Source organism: Lissotriton vulgaris, chromosome 6 (assembly GCF_964263255.1).
Source record: "Lissotriton vulgaris chromosome 6, aLisVul1.2, whole genome shotgun sequence".
Taxonomy (NCBI): Eukaryota; Metazoa; Chordata; class Amphibia; order Caudata; family Salamandridae; genus Lissotriton; species Lissotriton vulgaris.
Window position 1 is genome coordinate 1357609913 of NC_141694.1, and position 21271 is coordinate 1357631183.

The following is a 21271-nucleotide window of genomic DNA, read 5'->3' on the forward strand; positions in this document are numbered from 1 at the left end:
CTAGAACAGCTATAAGGACATGGTTTTGAAAGCTGCTGACAGGCTTAGCTCATGCTAGAGCCCCATCTCACATACAACCAAACACTCTGTCTTCAGGATTGTTAAGGCCTGCCATAGGAGTGACTTACAGGTGTATGTGTCTAGATATAAGGTGAGATATAGGTATACTATATCTAAGCAAGGGATGATTACACGACCTTGCCCCAGCTGAGTGATCAGCCAGTTGTGTCAATGTGAATGGCCAGCCAGGGGTGACATAATACATGCTGCAGCTCCTGGTAGGCCTTGGATGCACCTATGCCCTGGGTACCTATAGTAAACTGTACAGTGACTCATAAGGTGACCCAGTATCCAATTGTGAATGTGGGCCAATAATCAGAGGGGGCCCCCTGCAACGAATACGGGCAGATGTCAGGGGAAGAGAACACAACTGTTCGGGGAAAAGTCCACCCACATAAATACCTGGTTGTGGGGTCCTGTTTTAACGACCTGGACTCTTTAGCAGTGTGCTATCTAGGCTCCGCTGGATCCCTCTTGTGTGTCACCTGGGGAATTACGTTGAGGAATTTACTGTGAATGTGGAATTTGCGTGAATGTATGTGTGTGACTGAAGTACCAGTGAGTGTATGGTTGTGTAGAGGTAGTTGTGGGGAGGCTATGTGATACTATGTATATTTATGTTGGCAATAATTTTCTATTTATATGTTGAGTTGTTATGATGTCCTATGCTTTGAATAACGAATATATTAACTAAATATGATAAAAAGAAAATAAAGATTTTGTACTCTTATATTTGAAATTCTTTCATCCCCGTGACTCTTCCGTTGCCCCTTTTGTGAGCTCCTGTGCAATATATATATATATATATATATATATATATATATATATATATATATATATATATATATATATATATATATATATATATATATATATATAAACTTGTGGATTCCTTGTGAGCCATTGTTCTATTTATGTGGGTGGACTTTTCCCCTAACAGTTGTGTTCCAATTGGTAATGCACCTAAAGTACATTGAAGTGAATTTAGAGAGAGCAGCTGGGCTGTGGGCCTGATTAGCAGGCCCACAGCCACATTAAGTCGAAAACCAATGAAGCAAAAAGCAAAAAGTGGGGTGACCATAGGAAAGCAGACCCTACTCTCCTACACGGACTAACATAAGTTGCGTAACTGGTAGTTGTCTCTGAAGCACAAAAACGACTACTGCAGCGCTTGTAAATTGTTTCGGTCCCCAAAAAAAAGAAGGCTTCTAAATTGCTGACGTGAAATGCAGCGTCAGAATATTCAACACACTCCGGATATGTGCACATGGGCATCGAGTCCATGGTTAGATTGTTTGCCCGCAATAGGGTGAAAATAGAGTCAATGTAGTAAAGAGATGTCCATGCATATGTAATGTAAATAAAGATAACTGCAACATCTACAGTTGTCTGGGGAGGTGGGAGGGCACTTCTCAATCTACACATGTACATGCCAAGAACAGATGCTTACTGGATAAGTAACAATCCATTCCATGCATGTGTGCTTTAGATACACTTGCTTTGCCAGTGTTCTTCCAAAGCGTTAACTAACCAGTGGATGTTGCAGGGGGAATGAAAAGTGTCTTAAGCACTGCTTTTCCTACATTGGCTTGTTGGCGAGCCAACACATCCAAACAAGTGTTTAGTAAATGTGTGGAGATCATGTTGCTGCTTTACAAATATCAGCAATAGGAAAGTGAACTAAAAATGCCATAGATGCCCCTATTTTGTGAAGAAAATGCGCTCTAAAGGGTATATATAAAGTGCATAGCAGGTTTGAGAGCATTCAGCAATCCATCTGGAAATGCTTGATTGAGATAGGATTGCCATTTGTGAGGTGGAGTAAAGACAACAAAAAGTTGTTTTACAACAACGTTTTGTCCCATCAATATAATACAATAGCACTCTGACATCAAGTATGTGAAGTTCTTTCTACTACCGAATCCGGTTAAGGGAAGAACACAAGTAACTCAACGGATTGGTTAATGTGATGAGCAGAAACGACTTTAGGGAGAAATTTAGAATTTGCGCGAACTACCTTATCCTTATGAAGCTGAAAGAAGGGTTCTTCTAAAGTTAATGCCTGTAGCTCACCAACTCTCCTTAATGAAGTGATTGCAGTGAGGAAGGCAACCTTCCATAAAAGGAACTGCAAAGGACATTTGTGTTAAGGCTCAAAGAGTGGACCCATTAGTCTTGTAAGTACAATGCTAAGATTACACATTGGTGCTGGAGGTATTCTGGGTGAAATAACTCTTTGAGCATTCCATAAAGGCTTTAATCACAGGAACTTTGAACAAGGATGGATGGTGTCTGTTGTGCAAGCATGCAGAGACTGTTGCAAGGTGCAATTCAATAGATGTATAAGCTAGACTAAAATATTGTAGATGCAGAAGGTAACAATGTTTTGAACGGAAGCATCTAATGGATTAATTTTGTTATCACAATAGATAACACAATGTTTCAATTTTGCTGCTTAACAAGCTCTGGTTGTTGGCTTTCTTGCTTCTTTTAAGATATGCATACAGTCTGGTGGCAGATTAAATATCCAAACTATGATTTCAGGGGCCAAATCGCTAAAATGAACTCTTTTGGATTTGGGTGGCCAATTTCACTATTGCTCTGTGTGAGAAGGCTGGAGTTGAGATGCAGCTTTTGATCTAGAACCACTGATAGTTCTAACAGTGTGATGAACCAAGGTTGACGACCCCATGTGGGGGCTACTCGAATCAGCGTGAGTGATTTTTACCTGAGCTTCCGAACCAGAAACGGAAGGAGTGAGGAGGAAAAGCATATGCAAATATCCCAGACCAATTCATCAATAGGGCATTGCCTTTGGAGAGAGCATGGGGGAACCTGGAGGCGAAGTTTGGGCATTTTGCATTGTCCTAGTGGCGAACCAGTTCCATTTCTGGGAATCCCCATTTTTGAATATATGGAAGAAGTTCTCACTCATGCATTTACTGTCTCCTGCTGAGGAGATTGGCAGTCTGATTGTACACCCCAGAAGGTGTTCGGACAGGAGATTAATTCTGTGATAGATTGCAAAACTCCAAAAGGGCTGAGAGAGGCGTGACAGTTGGATTGTGCCCCTCGTGTTTGTGTATAGTACATACTTGTCATGTTGTCCGTGTGGACTAAGACAACTTTGCTTATGAGGTGAGACTGAAAAGCTTGGAGTGCTAGAAACACTGCTAGAAGCTCCAGATAGTTGATGTGTAAATGTTTGTGCTTGGTGTCCCAGACCCTGGATTGTGTAGTCTTGGAGATGAATACCCCAACCTGGAGATGCGTCTGCTGTTAGCACAATCTGTGGAATGTGGTCGATGAAGGGCCACCCTTTTGATTAATTTTGTGGATTTCACCACTGCAGAGAGCGATGGGTGTGGCTGTCTACCAACACTAGCTCTGTCAATTCACCTTGTGATTTATTCCACTGAAGTGCTAAGCATTCTTGTAAGGGACTCATGTGCAGTCTTACATAAGCCACTGTTGCGATGCAGGACGCCATCTTCCCTAGCAACTGCATGAAGGTTCTGGCTGGTAATTTTTGGCTGTCCTGAAACTAAAGTAACAGAGCTTGAATATTGCGAATTCTGGCTGTGTCGGGAGAAGCTAGAGCTTTGAGTGTAGAGTGGCTCCCAGATAAGATTGTGTCTGTGAAGGCCGCAGGTGAGACTTTAATGCAATTACCTTGAAGCTCAACCGATGGAGTAAGCCTAGCTTGACCAGAGTGTGTTGTAGACATTGTGTGCTGGCTTTGATGAGTCAGTCGTCTAGGTACAGGAAAACGAGATCTGTTGTCTTCTGCGATGAGCTGCCACTACTGTTTGACATTTGGTGAACACTCTTGGGGCAGTAGTTACTCCGAATGGAAGTACTTTGAACTGATAGGGTTTGCCTGCTATCAGAGGAATTTGCGATGAGCTATATGCATGGGAATGTGAAAGTATGAGTTAAGTCCAGCGTGGACATAAAATCACCTTGCTGTAGAAGAGGAAGCACCTTTTGAAGTGTTACCATATGAAAATGTGTGTACGTACTGGTTTAACACTCAGATTCAGAATGGGTCTTAACCCTTTCGATGCTGATGACGAGCTCAGCTCGTCATCACCCACGGGTGTCGTGTGCTGATGACGAGCTGAGCTCGTCATGAATAATGGAAAATGAGCATATGCAGCACAGCGCAAAAATCCCCGCAGCAGCCATGTGGTTAAGAGGCCGTCCTTTTTGGGAATTAGGAACTATAGAAAATAAATAACTGAATCTTGGTAATTTAACGGAACTGGTTCTATGGCTCCTTTCTGTAAGAGGGATGGCACCTCTTGAATGAGTAACAGTAAGTGGTCGGACGTCAGTTTGTAAGTGCAAAATGGAATGTTTGGAGGATTGGTGGTAAGCTCCAAGCAATAACCATGATGGAGAAAGTTGATCACCAATTTGTCGGTTGTCATGAATTGCCAAATAGGGAGAAACTGTTGAAGTCTTCTCCAGAAAAGTTAAGAGATCAGGGGAAAGTGTGGGCAACTCACTGTTTGTTAGGGGAAGGGTGTTGAGGCGCCTCTACCCCTACCTTTGGAATCATTTCCTATATACCCTCCTCTATAAAAACCTCTAGAATGAGAGAATTGGTATTGCTTTTTTAAGTGGAAGCATTTGTGTCTGAGGATGTGGCTTTAGACCCTCCACTGTAAAGAGCGACGAAAGGAGCCTCTACTTGATGGGGACTGGAGTGCTCCCATGGACTTGCCACTTCAGTATCTTTAATCATTTTTTCAAGGGATTGGTTGACTACAGGACCAAACCGGTGTGCTTTGTCAAAAGGTGTTTTAAATGAATTCTTGTACCTCAGGTTTAAAACCTGAAATCCTAAGCCAAGCATGCCTTCTGAGGAGAAAGCTGGTATTTATCTCCTTAGCAGCGGTGTCAGCAGCATCTAGGGCACATCTAACCGAAGAAATAAGTTTACCCTCTTGAACTAACTGTTGCCTTGTTTTTGTGTTCTTCTGGGAGAGCAGTTTCTCCATGTCATTCCAGTGTGCTCTTTCATACCTAGCTAGCATTCCTTGTGTATTTGCAATGACCCAGTGATTAGCAGCTTGAGAGGCTACACGTTTGCTTGAAGCATCTATGAGCTTAGATTCTTTATCTGGGGGAGGAGCCGCACCAAAAGTTTGTGAATTAGCTCTTTTGCAAGCACTGGATACTACAAGGGAGTCAAGAAGCAGCTGACCTTTATTAAAGATAGGATCAGATGGCAATGGTTTGTATAGGAGTCAGAATGTGTGCTCGCACTAGTACTTTGAAAATATCCTTCGCATGCCTCATAATGCCCTTCACATACAGTGTGTGTGACTTGACCTGTGTGTAGCCCAAAGTGTCTCAAATGAAGACTTTTTTGAACGACTCGTATGTAACTCCACTCTATGGTACTCTACTGCTCTAGCAAGGAGTTCCTGGTGAGCCACATCAGGTGGGGAGGGCTTTGCAGGGTAAAGGTCTGGGTCATTGTCTAATGGAGGGTCAATGGTGTACTCCTTCCATGGGTCTACGGGCAAAAATAAATATCCTCCTCAATATCTCCCTCTTCAGGCTGTGAAAGTGGAGACCCCAGAGGTGAAATGTGTAAAGGATCCAATTGTAGAGAAGAGGGTGGAAATGGAGGGGCTGGTGGAGCAGGATAAACCGGACTGGTAGCCACATCTTTCTTCTTTAAAGGAATCTTACAGGGAGTCCTCACAAGGAAGCTTGTGTTTAACTGGAGATTTAGCATTAATATGTCCTGTATCAGGATTGATATCAAATTTTTTTTAGGATCCAGTTTGGGAGGAACAATGTCCAAATTAGAGTCAGAAGATTCAGTACTGCTATCTTTTGATTTCGGCACCAAAGGTTTCAATGCCGGGATTGAAGTGCTTTTAGGGAGCGGAAGGCTTCGGCTCAGAAACATATTTTTCTTTCGGCATGGAGGATTTCAGCTCCGAACCGGATTTCGGATTCGAACTGGAAGATTTTGGACCTGAAGCTTTTGGTCAACTCGTTCCCGAGCCGGCAGGCTTAAGTATCTGTTTCGGTGAAAAGCTGCAAGGTCAGGCCTCAGAAACATCTCGGTGCAGACCTTAGCCAGAAGGTAGAGGTGGTAGTGAAGCCTTATGAATTTTGGGTATGGGCTTAAGGCACATCTACAGACTCCATGTCTGTCTCAAGTTCTAAATCCGACTCTGGAACCAAGAAGGTCTCTTGTTCTTCTGCTCCTTAGACGTCCTCATGCTCGTATTATTCATAGAAGATATCCTGAGTGTTAAAAATTCTGAAACTGCATTTCACGTTGTCGATCCAGAAGAGTTTTTGGACCGAAACTATTTAAAAGCGTTGCAGTCGCCTTTGTGCTCTGGAGACCAGCACAAGTTACACATCTTATGTGAGTCGGTGTGAGGGTACTTAGCCTGGCATAGAGAGAAGAATTTAAACGGAGTCGACCATCGACAGAAGACCGGACCGACAAGGTCAGGCCCGAAGGCGGCCATCAACGTTTTTGATCGAAAATTAATTTGTTGACCGAAGCAATACGCGGATAAGTAGGAAACGCATACGAAACAATACAGTCAAGGGTAGAGTGGATTGCACACTGAGGGGAACCTGAAGAATGTTTCGAACCGGAGCGCAGCAATTTACGTCCAAACCTAATGGCGGAAAAAAAAAACCCAATGGAGTCAATGCCCATGTGCAGTATCACCGAAAGGAGGAGTCAACTTAACTCGTGACTTGAAAGACTTATTTGAAGAAAAACAACTTGCAAACATCTGGACCTAACACTAGGTGGCAGGAGTATGCAAAGCATGTGTATTTACAGCACACATGCCTCGAACATATTGCTTCTTTACTTTGAGTATTTAGTAAAATTACAGCTTTAACTATCTGTAGTGGAGTGTACCATTATAAAACTGCTTTTGGAGAAAATAAACTGGAAGGTAGCTCATGGCATTCATATCTGATAAGACATTGGCTATCAATACAGGCCATTTTGCTTGAAATTGGGTTGTCTGGGCTTTGAGTGAAAGTTTGACTAATACTACAATATCAATATTCGCTACTTTGTACTCTACAGATACTATAGGGAAAGTTAATGCAAGGGAACTTCTCAATTATATTAATGCCGGCTATGCATTTACATACACAAACAGTATGCTGCACTCCAATTGGAGGTTGATAGTCCGATTTAATGAAAAATCGACATGTACTTTTTTTCAAACAATTGGTTATAACCAGAATTGTAATTATATTGAAAATGGGTATCTTTCCAATTTGAGGTTTGTCAGCACCAGGCAAATGCTTTATTGTATGCAAGTATGGAAACAGAAGTTATACAATTTTATTTGAACTCACTACAACGGTTTCCTGTGAGCTATAAGATTGGCATCTGCAAGGCATGAAGCCTATTCTATTTATTTCTCAAGTGTTGAAAATATTCTGGGAACTTTGTTGCCCCTATAATGGTAAAAAACTGAATATAAAATCACAATCTTCCAGTTATAAGGTTAATATTGTAAATGATACAGGCATTAGACATTTTAAGTTTTCTTAATTGTTTTAATGTATACGGTTGTACATCTTGATACATGCAACAAGATTAGTGTAATTTTTTAATCTGTAGGTCTGTAACCAACGTACATAAAATATAGCGGCCAATCTTAACATACCTATCACCTACACAATGAACTAATGAGTTAATAGGATAGGTGGGAGGGAAAAGTTGAGCCCTTGCCCACTTTCAAAAGAGACCACACAAATATGTTGGCTGCAGACGCATGGGAAAATGAGTAGTGGTGAAAGTGTCTTGTAAGAGTATCAAAACTCTAGATCAGGATAATGAAATGGACAAGTAGCTCTAGAATGCAAAGCTTGTGAAGCGATATTGAAGGATCTAACAGACATTGAAAGGGATAGAATAGTCAACAGCAAGGGCTGAGATCAAATGATGGGCCTTGGAAGAGCACAGAAACCACTATACTCCCTAGATCAGTACACAGATTCAGCAACGTGCACTGAGTAAAAGGTGGTGGCTCTGCACAAGATGTGAAATGTGAAACAGATGGATGAAGAGGACTTCCTCCTACAGTTAAAGAATTACGAGACAGTGAGCTGCTGGTAGGTATCGTAAATTTAATCAATTATTAGAGTCAGAAGTGTTCATTATTACACGGTTTGATAATAAGCACATCGCACTGTAAAGGGCCCCAAGATGACACAATTATCGGGTGCACACTTGTTGCAAGTGGCTCAATGGACAAAAGGAGCACTATGCTGTTGAAGGAGCTGAAGGTATTGAGCTAGTGGACCCGAATTTTTCACCTGCGCCCTAGTAGAAATTAAGAGTTCGCCAATCTGGAGGTTAAATTATCCTAAATTACCAAGATATATTGGAAGTTTTCTGCTGGGACAAAAGAAAAACATTTCCTCTTTACTTTGGAAGAGGCTATTAAAGCCGCTTCTCTACAGGTAGAATATAATATGATGTGACCTGAAGAGCGCTTTCTATATTTTGGGTGCTGTTTTAACCACCGGAAATGGTGGATTAATCACGGGACAGGGGGAGTGGATTGCTATGGTGGAATAATTTGTGCTGCAGATAGATGCCCAGTTGGTTGGATCTTTAGAGTAGTAGCATGTGGACCGGAGACAATGTACAAAGCTGGAGCTCCACAACAGTCAGATTCCGACCTGCTGCCAATAAGTGTAAGACAGACTTTTAGATTCCCTCTTTTCTGGGTTGTACAGCCTGTAGTGCTGCTTGAAACATGCACAGGAGAGAACCTTTTACACAAATTGAGAATTATCTTGAGGACCTTGGGTGAGCCGGTCATAATTCTTCCCTTAATAGAAAGTGGACTATCGCCAATTTAACTTGTCAAGTTAAAAGAATCCAGAGGAGCATCCATTGCACTGTAAAGCATGCAAGGCATGTAATTGTTCTCTGACAAGAGCTATTAAGTATTGCTTAGGAGAACTTACTTTATACTGGTTTTCAAAAGACATGCATGTTTGGTTTTCTAGCAATTGCAGTCAGTTTACAATGATCTCTTTGGAGACTGTCAAAACTCTGTAGGATTAATACAGATGAGGCTCACATCCACTAGAACTATTGTAAGAGCTCAAACAGTGTAGTCCTTAGTCCATTTCTCCAATGGACAAAATCCCATAGCAATATTGTAAAAAAGTTCTGTTATTTAGACAACACAGAAAGCACATTGGTCTATTGTTGCTCAACCACATCCACCTAAACACCAACATTTAGCAACCATACTGCAACATTCCTTGCTCCAGCTATAGTCATCAGCACAAGCGGACTTTAAATACTAGGTTTCATATTAAAATTGGTTAACACTCAGAAAGATGGCTGTTTCACAAATATCAATGATCATCCTTGGCATAGAGGACTGCATACACTGGACGTTAACAGTCTGAGGCTCTTCAAGCTAAACAAAATAAACTAAGAAAAAACGATTTACTTTATTAATATGCAGACATTTAACTTAAGTGCTTTATTTACAAAATGTGCAGTAAAAAAATGACAGCAGTTTAACAGAAGCCAAAGTGGTAAGTTCAAAAGGCTTACTGTTATTTTAGTATCAAATTAGCAATTTTTGGGTCACCATACACTGCAATGCTTCTTCAAAAGTGTACTAAATGTAAACTGGTTACAAAACTTACCACTTCGAGAAAACCAGGAAGAATTTGTGGACAAGAGTAGATGCAACTGCATTGGGATACAACTGACAAGTCCTTGCCACCAACATTGCCCAAGAGACACCACCAAGAAATCCCATCATGTTGGAATAAATCCCACGTCCTAGATAAAAGAAAATTTAATATCATTTGTGTTAATATAGTGCACCTCTATCTCCCCCAACCCTCCCTTTAGTAGGATTAATCCCATTATTAAGTTGAAAATAAAGGCCCAAGGCTGCTGCCCACTTCCCTCAAACTTTAATATCTACACTACAAATCATCCATTATCTTTAATGCATGTAGGTATATTTAGCAGGGGAAATGGTATAAACTTAACATGGCGGAAGAGCGAAGTACAATCGCTACATCGGTGTGCACCTTGTACTTTTAACATACTAGTCACCTCTTCTCCATGGCCTTCAGAAGATGGCCAAGGACAAAATACTTGCGAGTAAGGCTGCTGAATTTCAGCAACCGAATATTTTTGTAATAACAAAGAATAGGTGCACTGCCAGGATGGCTGGTTAGAGAAAAGTCTTTACCATCTGATGGGCTACTGAAATTGCTAAACCATCAGAAACATGTAAATCTGAAAGCAGTATACTGACTGGTAAACTAAGGCAATCCAACAAATATGCAACTAAAGCTTAATTAGTTTGACAGGATTTGGACCAATTTATTTGCCCCAGAACATTGTAAAAAAAAATAAATAAAAAAGTAAGACTTTGAGCCACAGAATCTCATGGCTTTCCTTATATTCAAATCACATGTAGCCACCTTTGCCTCCCATGCAGTATCAGAAAAGTATAAGTTAATTGTACTTGTTTAAGGAAAATCCGATATGTGCAGAATTATTTTTTAATTGCCTTGTAAGCATAATTTAGTGCTGCAGGAGTGACCTGAACCCAAATGCACCAAGCAGTGATGTTCCTCCTCTTACTCACAACTACACACAACGTTTAACAATCTTCCACATTCATGACGTTAAGAAAGGTATCTAACTCCGGGAACTGATTATTGATTGCCAATCTGGGTAGCAGAAGGGGCGGAAAACATCTTCAGCCATGCTGGTCTCACGGTGACTAAATTCCGGTCCACAAAAGTTTAAATTGAATTTCCCCCAATACATTTACTGAAAAAACGATCCCCAAAAAACAGCAGGAATAAAAAGCAGCACTAAATGCAAACTTTTTTTTTTCCAAGTACAGTTCTTTTGCCTCAAATTTGTCTCTGGATTGTTTGCAACAAAAAAAAACGAGGAGGGGAGATATGTGGCCTCCCCATCTGCTTCCTTGCTTCACCCGGCATTGACATTCTAAAATAATTGGATAGAGAAAAGACAACATGCTGTAAAGATGAGGGGTTAAAACCAACTTCCAAATCTCAACGATTATAGATTCTTGATCAAGATAATTTTTCAATCATTAAAATCAGTTTTAAAGTTGATTGAAGCAAATTTGCTAGGTTAAAAGTTAAATCTTTTAGTAGAACGTACACAATGGGGTGTAGTAAGTAAAATAAGGGTCTTGCTCCTTAATCAGTTTGCGGTCAGCCCCTTAAATCACCAATTAAGTTTCTAGCTCCAAATCGAATCCTAGAGACTTTAAGAGATGAAGAAAAGATTATGGTTACTATAAGAACGAAAGACGGTGAGTTGGGAGAAAAACAGTTGGCTCTTGGTTTTATTTTTAATTATTAGATCTGGTCGTACAAGTGCAATTCATGATCACGTACAAACACGTGACAGGCAGTGCAACTATGGCTACATAAACACAGAAAAAAGTGACCATCTGCAGACAGGATATATAAACTGTAAAAATAATGACATGTGGACAAGAAAAAAAAAAGTCTTACCAGCCAAATAGTGTCAATACTCAAAGCAAAATCTACAGCTAAAAAGTCATATGCACAATTTCTTTCGTCCTTTTGAACCACGTAAGCTTTGAGACAATCTCTTAACTGTAAATGTACCCAAAAAACTTTCTTTGGTAACTATCAATGACATAAATCAAAGGCACGTGCTACTTTAGGGGATACTCATGAAAATGCAATTTTCTGGTTGAGGCCGGATCAAATGAGCACCATGCAAAACTAAAAGCTCATCGATCAAATCCACACTAACTAGATACCAAGCTCCTTACTTAGGAACAAGGTGATAAGGAGTGATTCTGTGATACTGCATCTGTGCCGGCTGTCAAAGACTAGGATCAAATGATAGGCAGGATCGAAGAAACACCAATTCCATAGCACAATCCAAGAGCACAAGAGAAATCATGAAGCTACCTAAAATCCTGGCAAGAAGAGAGGGTAGGCATGGGTGCCCTCTTGATAGCAGAAAAATCACGATAGTCTAAGTGGTCATGCCCATTCAGGGGCAAACTGCAGATGAAGTTATGACTGGAAACAAACCAGTCTTGGGACCTCCACCTGCTAGAACAACAAAAAATGACCGATTTTAGTTACCACTCATTCAGAACCAGCCAAGTACCATCATGGCACCGAAAGTACTGGGTAGCAAAAAACCCATGATGACATTGCAAAGGCACACAAAAAAATATATAGCTCTTAAAAAACAAAGTCATCCTGATCTTATTACTTGGGTTGAAAATATTACAATCCAGATCAAAGTCTGGATCATGCATGAGTAACAGTGATAGAGAGGCAAACCAAGATACCACTTGTCCTCCATGAAGAACCAAAGAAACCAGCCCGAACAGCTCAAAGAAAGGGAGAACCGCCCTGGCTTTAGGGCCAAAACAGTTGTCCATAACATTTTAAAGTAATGTAATTAATCACTAATGTGCGACAGAGAGAACTTAACCCAATCGGATGTAGTTTGACCAGCGAGGCTTGAAAAAGCACCTCTTGGATCCAAGTCCAAAGAGAAGAGACGGATCTGTAAGACAGGGGGGCAGTTGCAACAGCAACTAAGGCATGCAAAGCGTGTGTTGGAAGGAAGGAAAGATTTGTGTTTATTCTTTGGCTTTGAAGACAACTAAGACTGCCATTGATTCAACTCGCTAAGAACATCACCTCAGCCAATGTAAGTGCTACAATACACAGATTTCTCAGTATGCTGTGATGTTAATAACTTTCTCCTCAGAATTGGGACCGGACAGCTCCTCGGAGCTAAACCTCTAGCACGAGGCTTTATGGTCTTAATGCTTAACCAGCAGAGCTCCTCAATCATCTGGAAGATACATCCAGAAATTAAAACTAACGAGATAAGCTCACCAAAGATGCCGGCTGCAGGACCATACATAAAGATGCAAAGTGCATACTCTGGCAAAGCACGGACAGTGCAGGCAACTTCTAAAAAAGGAGATCAGTTACTCTGCTTGAATTTAATCACTCAAGAGGCAGATAATTGGGCCAGACACTGGAAGCCCATGGTCAGCTGGAAAAAAAAGTATATACTGTTGAGACATTTCAGCCTTGTAGCAAAGTGAATTCAAGGACAGTCAATCAGGCCCCGCAAGTAGTGAGATTTGAAGGAATACAGATTACACAAGTCGCCTTTCCAGTGAACATTAGACTTAGTGGTACTACTTGGATTCCCATTCTACAGTCCATGGCAAGTAATGAGGCATGGAAGGCTTAATTACCCCAGCGTGAATGCAGACTCATCATTCTGCCACTCTGTTAGAACCCTTGAGCTGCAGGCTGGGGAGCACAATATGGGCTGTCATGACTCAATCATGCCCTAAGGTCGTATTCTAGGCTTGACCTCGTGCAGTGTGTGGCTTTTTTTTGTGTTTTTTTTTACATTTTTGCCAGGTCCCATTTAAGTTTTCCAGTCTGGCCCTACCAGTCCAACAAAGAAAATGTGGGTATGGTGAAAAAGTATATCTGGAAGCCTTGCTTGACATGTAATCCTTTGGCACAAAACGGGAATATTTTTGAATTTGTCAAAAGCATGTGCAGTAACAAGAGATAGAGATGCCCTTAGTCACTTTTGCTTTCTCTTTATTCATTGATCCAGTCACTGGAAGGTATAGTTCCAATTGTAAAGCTTCAGAGATTCTGCTGGGACATCAATAATTTCATATCTATTCACAGATACTAGCTCTCAAGACATCAAGTGGAAGAAGCATATGATGGGGGAAATTAGAAGTCGTTAGGCATTGAGTTAACTTAAAAAACAGCGCAGTAAATATTTGTCAAATACACTGAGGAGCTGGATTTGTTCAAAGCCAATTCTCTTCCATCTTTCCACAAGGTAAAAGAGGGTATTCTCTGGGGTGTCTATTTTTGCCATATGTTTGAATCATGGATACCTTATTTTCTTGTTCCCTTTTCTATATGTAAGCTGTGTACTTATGCAGGACTGTTCGCCGAAGTCTATACTGTGGTCAAACTGGAGTGGAGCGTGAAATTCAGGTTTAAGATATTTTTGGATGGAGGGGGCGACTTTCTTAGATGAGATGCAAATTCAAGAGATTCCACATTAGTGATAAAGGCTAAGGTTAGTTGGGAGTACTCAAGGTGGTGGATAATAGGACATGAAAATAGCCAAAGGGTTTGAGAATAGGGGAATAACTGCAACATTTCATTCAGAATTGGAGTTAAGAAAAATCATCTAAACACTAAATGTGATCTAAATGACCATATTCATCAAATGTTTGCTGAATATTTGATGGAATTTTAAACCCCCATAATCTAGAATGCATTTATTACATAGTGGCAGTCCCCACTGTATTTATAGCTCGGGCAGAGTTTCCATAAGAGCATTTTTTGTTTAGCTAATACTTTAGCGCAGTTTGACAAATATTCTTGAAAACTTGTAAATAGATCTAGTTAGCTCTGCTATTCCATATACTGAGTGCATTTTGGTTTGCTAATAACTTTGAGCTCGTTTGAAAAGCCTTAATGAAACAAAACATAAAAAGTTAGTCTGCCTCAGCTTCTTTCTAATTTCTAATTTTCTAATTTCTAGGTTTGGTAAAGCGCAACAGCTACCCCAGCAATGGGGTGTCCCAGCGCTAGCAAACAAGCAAACTCCTACTGGACGGGGAGGGAAGGCTAAGAACCCTAGGGAACGGGGAAGAGGTGGGTCTTGATAGCTTTGCGAAAGGCTGGGAGACAGTCTATGGAGCGGATGCTGAGGGGGAGATCGTTCCATAGTTTGGGCCCTAGGACGCTAAAGGAGCGGCCACCAGTGCGACTAAGTCTGATTCTGGGGACTGTCAGAAGAAGTTGATTAGAGGAGCGAAGGTCGCGGCCAGGGACATAGGGTCGGGCCAGATTTCGCAACAGAGGGGGATTTCCCTGTTTGAAGAGAGAGTTTCTTTTCTGGAGAGTTTGTGTGATCCATCAAGCAGGGGCTGAGAAAAAAGGGTTACCAAAACATAAAATCGCAAATCGTTCTCATAGCCTAAGATCGGTTTTAGCAAAAACATCTGAACGGAATTACCCCAAATTCGTCAAGAAGCTGGATCTTGGTACACATATTGTGCTTTTTGCGCTTTTGTGTTAATCAGTTCAATAGTTCGAGATATGAAGGGTAAAAAATAACTATTTTTGTAGATGGGCTTGAGTCCCACAAGCATCCAGTGAGCGTGAAATCTGAAATTCAGCCCTTTGATTGGTCGAGAGGCCAATTTTCCAGTGAACTGTCACGCTCTCGCAGGAGCGAGCACTCAGATTGGCTGGCTGTTCGAATGATAGCAATTAAATTGCTGCAATCACGGTTTACTGTAAAAAATTGGAAGTGTTGTGAAAATGAAGTAAAAAAAGCTGTATAGGGGGGCAGCAAAAAGGCATGCTGCACCATTAGATAGAGGATGTGTCTATGGCATAACTGCTGTGAAGATAATAAAATGTATATGGTTTTAACTAATTTTTATGATCTTGCTGGACCCTTGCGGGATCGTGAATAGTAAAAAGGAGAGGAGTTCTCTATACACTATTAGTAGGAATGCATATTGTGTAAAGGTCTGTGTCCAGTCCGTCCACACACCCTACAATGCACACCAGTCATCGGAGAGGTCTGAAAAGAGGCCAGTCCCTTTCCACATTCTACTATGCACACCTATCATTACAGAGAGGTCACAGCAGAGGCCAGCACCTCCACACACCCTACTATGTACACGTAATCAGAGAGATGTCTAAAACGAGAGGCCAGTCATCCACAAACCCTATTACGCACAACTGTCATCTAAGAGGTCTGAAAAGAGAGTCCAGGCCCTTTTCACACCCTACAACGCACACCAGTCATTGCAAGAGTAATGACACCTCAAAGAAAAGATTGTTGGTAACCGGTCTTGATCGAGTTGCAATAACGGAGTAAATAAGCAATTTTTATTGAATATTTATCTGTTTATTACTCAGATTTTACAAAGATTTAGCAAACTGTGAATTATATGTTTTGTTATAATAATAAAAACATACTTCTACTAAACTAAATACAAGTTTTAAATCATTCTACCATACATACTCACAAAAATAATTTACCCTAAAAGTTCACTTAAAAAAAAACCTCAAAGGTTAAATTAACTGCATAGTTACCTGGATTGGTCAGTGTCAACATTAATGTTTTGAACTAAAAAAAAAAAACCAGAAATTCACCAGTTATAGTTAGCAGCACTAACTAGAACTTGGGGCCCCGCCATGCAGTGCTTATGAACTCGCATGACACTCATGCCATGTTGTATAATATTTATGACATCATTGAGGACATCACCCAAGCTTAGTTTCCCCGCATACTGATGTATAAACTGCTATGGCTCTACACAAAACATGCTCAAATTAACAATCAACCACAGATATATGGGAAACCCTCATTGAGTATGATAAATCTGTACACAACTGTAGAGACAGCCAACATAGAGAATGCTAATACCAAAACAAATGCCCTACTATGGACAGCTTTTCTATCAAACCTGAGCCACCAAATCTACATTAAGAAATGACGTTGATCAGTAGAGAACTGAGTACTGTAAACAGTGCTTACTCTATAGAGAGTTTACTTTATACCACACTGTTTGTAAAAACTGAAGCTTTTATAAGAAATACACGACAGACTATTAAAAAATATCTACTAACAGAAGTAAAAAAAGAGCATTCACAAAAAATAATGAAGATCTCAAGGTGATAAACCTTCAACTAACTGCACATGGTGAAACGTTTACAGTTAGCCCCTCTTATGAAGTATGGAAACTTTTTGCAGTACCAAAATACTTACATGGAACATAATACAAGTCTACGGCCACAAGTACACAGAGTTGCTCTTCAATACAAAGATTTAGAAGGTCTTTAATACCTCTACACAGCTATGGTGATTTAGAGGAAATGTGTTTTTAAATACATACACTCATCAGCTGGACCCAAACTGTAGAAAATTAAGTGGGAAAGTAATATATAGTTATCTGTCACATTCTAAACTATACAACAAAGCACACAATGGATGAGGTCATGAGAGATTATATAAATGAAGTCCTAAGCAGTGCATGGTGGAGGTGCACGCTATAGTTACCCCTGCTAACTATAACGGGTGATTTTTGTGTTTTTAGTTCAAAATGCTAATGTTCATACTGACAAATTCACCCAACTACAACATTACTTTAACCTTTATTTTTCAGTGATTTGATAATCATTTCAGATTTAAACATTTGTAACAAATTTAATTGGTGACCAAAGTTCAATATATTTTCACATACTACTGTACCCCCAATGCATATGTATGGAGTCTACTGGACATACACTTTTAAATCTTATTACTCATCGACTTTAGTAGGCAAGTAATAAGTGATGCACTGTAGTAACTGCAGATATTCAGCCCTCAAAGCACTGGAAGTGCACCCATAGATGCGACTTATGTATTTTAAGAAATACAACCCTTACAAAAGGATAAATCTTTGAATCCAGGATGTGCGAGTAAAAAATAACTTTAAAAATTCTTAAGTAGGTCGCACACTAATCAGAGGTTTAACACTTCACCATAGCATGAGACACCACACAGAAAAAGCTTTATGAACTGGCACTAAAAAAATCTTTAGGGGTAATTTCTTGAATGGAAGCTAAACACAAATAATATTATGCATTTGTTGAACAGTAATTCTACAAGCCTAATCAATGTTCTAAAAAACCATTAAAGGTAAATGGATTAGAGCAAAACACTTAACTGCAAGTAAATCACCAAAATCTTACTTTTTGCCCACAGTTTAATGGCTCTTAAGGTTAGTCGGAAGTTCTCCTTGTTGGGCACCAAGTGAAGAATTTCATCAGTAACCCTGCAACCTGGGAGCAAATGAGAGGCAATTCAGTGCCAGGGAGTATGAACGAACAGTTTGTTAAAAAAGTTTAGTATCTATTGTCAAATCGTACACGACTGAAGGGCAAAAAGATAATCACAATGTTTTATGTCACTGTGCACTAATAGTCAATTGACTTTTTATTAACCAGCTGGAGAAGGAAAATACATTAAGGCAAAGGGGAACAGAGGTGTGACTATGTGGCATGTACAACACATGAACCAGAATTCTTGGAAGATCTGTTTAGGAAACATGGCTTTTTCCAGTTTTAATGTTCAAATGTGAAAACCAATAAAGCAAAATTCACTTACCTGGAAGGCATATGGACAGGAGCTGAAGCAGTGTATGAAAATAATATCCATTACCAGGGCGTTGGAAACAAGGTTTATAGAACACTAAAAACTTACGTCACACTTTAAAGGCTTTACAAGCCGCTGAAGGAAATCAGAAAGGGACATTTTGAAATTAATCTAGGGTTTTTCTACAAGGTCATAGTGGTTAACATATTGCAAATTCAGTACCTCAACACAGAAGGATTATTTTACAGGTATGTAGAAACAACAATATAGACATATAGAAGACTAGCTTTCAGAGCAGGCCGCACAATAAACTAGTGAGGATATCTAGAATCAAAGGGGTCGAGAGATGCCATTGCCAGCTTCCTGGAGTTGGAGTAGCATGAGGTCCCACTACACTATTAATATGGGATGCTTAGAGACTCTTTGCCTCCTCGCTTCTCAATTATTCACTTTCCGCCTCAGCCCAGCAGATTAGCAGTTAATCCCATGAAGCCAAATGGGAGTAGGGGTTGTTGCTCTTCATTTTAATGTAAAGATGAGTTTAGCTGTCAATAATACCAAGTGAATTAAGCAGGCTTTATAGAAAGGCGATCACTCCCCTCATCGATCCCACCAGCCTAGCACATTTTTCTACTGGTGTCCTTTCTAGTCTTGCTACCTCCCTAACCTGTGGCTGTAGGGCCCAATGTTTAAATTTAATGTAGTGGAAATATTTGTTAGGAGGGACATGAAAATACTTTTGGCAACTATCAAAAGTGAGAATGTTGTGGTTATGAAATAGGTATGAGAGCATCAGACATCCCTCCTCCCACCAGGCTAACACTGGGCGGAGTTGCGCTACTTGCCGTTGACGAACGAGAGTGAGAAAAAAAACTTTTTCGGAGCTCCGCGTAACGTGCAGGAAACTCCGCAAACTCCGCCAGCGGAGCATAGTTCATTGCCCAGGGTTACTTCAGGCATCGAACGGCCCCTCGTGCAGGGCTGGAGGAGGAATTCCAGATTAAATTTGTATCAGAGTGTGGGGTGAGAGGGAACTTAGTCCAGTCCAGCCCTCTGGATACCTCATCTCATGCTTTGAGTGTGGTCCGTTTATGGGTGCTAATGTACGCGTTTGCTGGCCTATTTTTCTTAGGCTTCCAAACCACATACCAAATTGTTCTCCACACTACTACCCTATCCATATACAACCAGTGCTTATCAGATTCTCTCTTGGACCATTCTGCCAGGACTCTTAGCTGGGCAGTTTTAAAATATAGGTTAAAATCAGGCAAAGCAAGGCCCCTTGTCTCGCACGTCTCAAGGTGTGGAAGGAACGACGAGCCCTGCCGCTCTGTCAAATGCATTGTATAATAAGGTAACATAGCCTAGGCAGAAAATCCCTGTCCAGGTCTATCAGCAGGGCCTGGAAGAAATATAGAAATTTGGGCAATACGGTCATACTTATCGCGTGTATGCGTCCCAAACAGGAGATCGAGAGGTTTCCAGCATTTGAGAGCCTGCTGGATGTGAATCAAAAGTGGGTGATAGTTAGCCTTAAATAGGACCTCCAGTCTAGGTGTTAGTCGAATACCAAGCTACCTAAGGGTGTGCTTGGCCTACTGAAGGGAGGCGTACCCCCGAAGACTATTGGTCTCTTCCTCCATCAACGTGAGGTTCAAGATGTGTGATCTAGTCAGATTTATCCTTAAGCCCGACACCTCTTTAAATTCCCATAGTTCTACCTGTAAGTTCTGCAGCGAGTGTCATCAAAACACCAGCGAATAGAGAAATGTTATGTTCCAATCCCCTGAAATGTATGCCCCGAATTTCTGGTGCCGCCCGAACCTGTAGTGCCAGTGGTTCTATACTTAAGGCAAAGAGTAGAGGTGAGAGTGGGCAGCCCGGTCTCATCCCTTTCTCTAAAAAAAAAAAAAAAAGGGCAGCGCTGGTCCCATTTAACTAAACTCGAGAGTGGGAGTGCATAGTTAGCCCTAACCAGGTCTATAAACATCTTTCCGAAACCAAAATATTAGAGTGTGAAAAAGAGAAACTACCAATCCGCCCTGTTGAAAAAGAGAAACTACCAATCTACCCTGTTGAAAGCTTTCTCAGCATCCAGACCCACCAGGATTGCCAGTACCCTGTGTTTGGATACTTTATCAAATGAAGGGTCCTACAGATATTGTCATGGGTCTGTCAGCCTTTTATGAAGCCTGATCCATCAGGGTGGATTCGAATTGACATAATATCCTCCAGTCTCGCCGCCAGTAACACGGACTAGAGTTTGGCGTCTAGGTTTAGCAGTGCAATGGCATATAGGAGGAATGGTTTTATTGATTTTTCCCAGGCTTGTGGATGACGGCCTCTGCCATTGATTGTCACATGGTAGGGCCCTCTGCCATCGCACCGAATAACTGTGCGAGATGTGGAATGATGTCCGGAGTACACGTTTTGTAGAAGTGGGCCGTCAAGCCCTGGAGAATTGTTAGATTGAGTGTTGAAATCGCTTTCCCTACCTACTAGTCTGACTGGCACATTTAGGATATCATTCCAGTCCTGGGTGACCTGTGGCAGATTCAGTGATTGTAAGTAGTGGTGTTGTGCTGTTGTATCGATGTGATCCCTTGAATACAATTCTTTATAGAATGCCCCAAATGCCTTCGCCTTATCTAGACCTGAGTGCGATATGTTGCCTTCTGTTTCGCTTATGCCTCTGTGTTTTCTCACTCTTTTCCCGTAGTGTGGCTAGGTGTATTCCTCTTCTTCCCCTGTGCGTAAGCGATGCAAGTATTTTTTTTTAATTGTTTTTGATTAAATAAAACCATTACAAAAATACACATTAATAAAAGTCATTAAAACAGGTAGAGTGAGTTCTAAAAACTAAAGTCTCCAGTGTAAAAAGCACCCTTGTTCAGATTATGCTGAAGTGGTTCAAATATCCATGGTCACGGATTACAGTTCCGTAGGCTAAAA

General features: G+C 40.8%; 1 protein-coding gene across 1 annotated transcript in view; it reads right to left on the reverse strand.

Annotated features, from left to right (window-relative positions):
* The window catches only part of PAPOLG (poly(A) polymerase gamma), a 455976-nt gene that overhangs the window by 208400 nt on the left and 226305 nt on the right, over nucleotides 1–21271 (reverse strand). Inside the window, exons 8-9 of the mRNA XM_086927484.1 lie at nucleotides 17917–18006; nucleotides 9751–9889 (exon numbers count right to left, since the gene is read on the reverse strand). Of these exons, the coding sequence (XP_086783610.1) occupies nucleotides 9751–9889; nucleotides 17917–18006 (229 nt within the window). The remainder of the gene's footprint in view (nucleotides 1–9750; nucleotides 9890–17916; nucleotides 18007–21271) is intronic.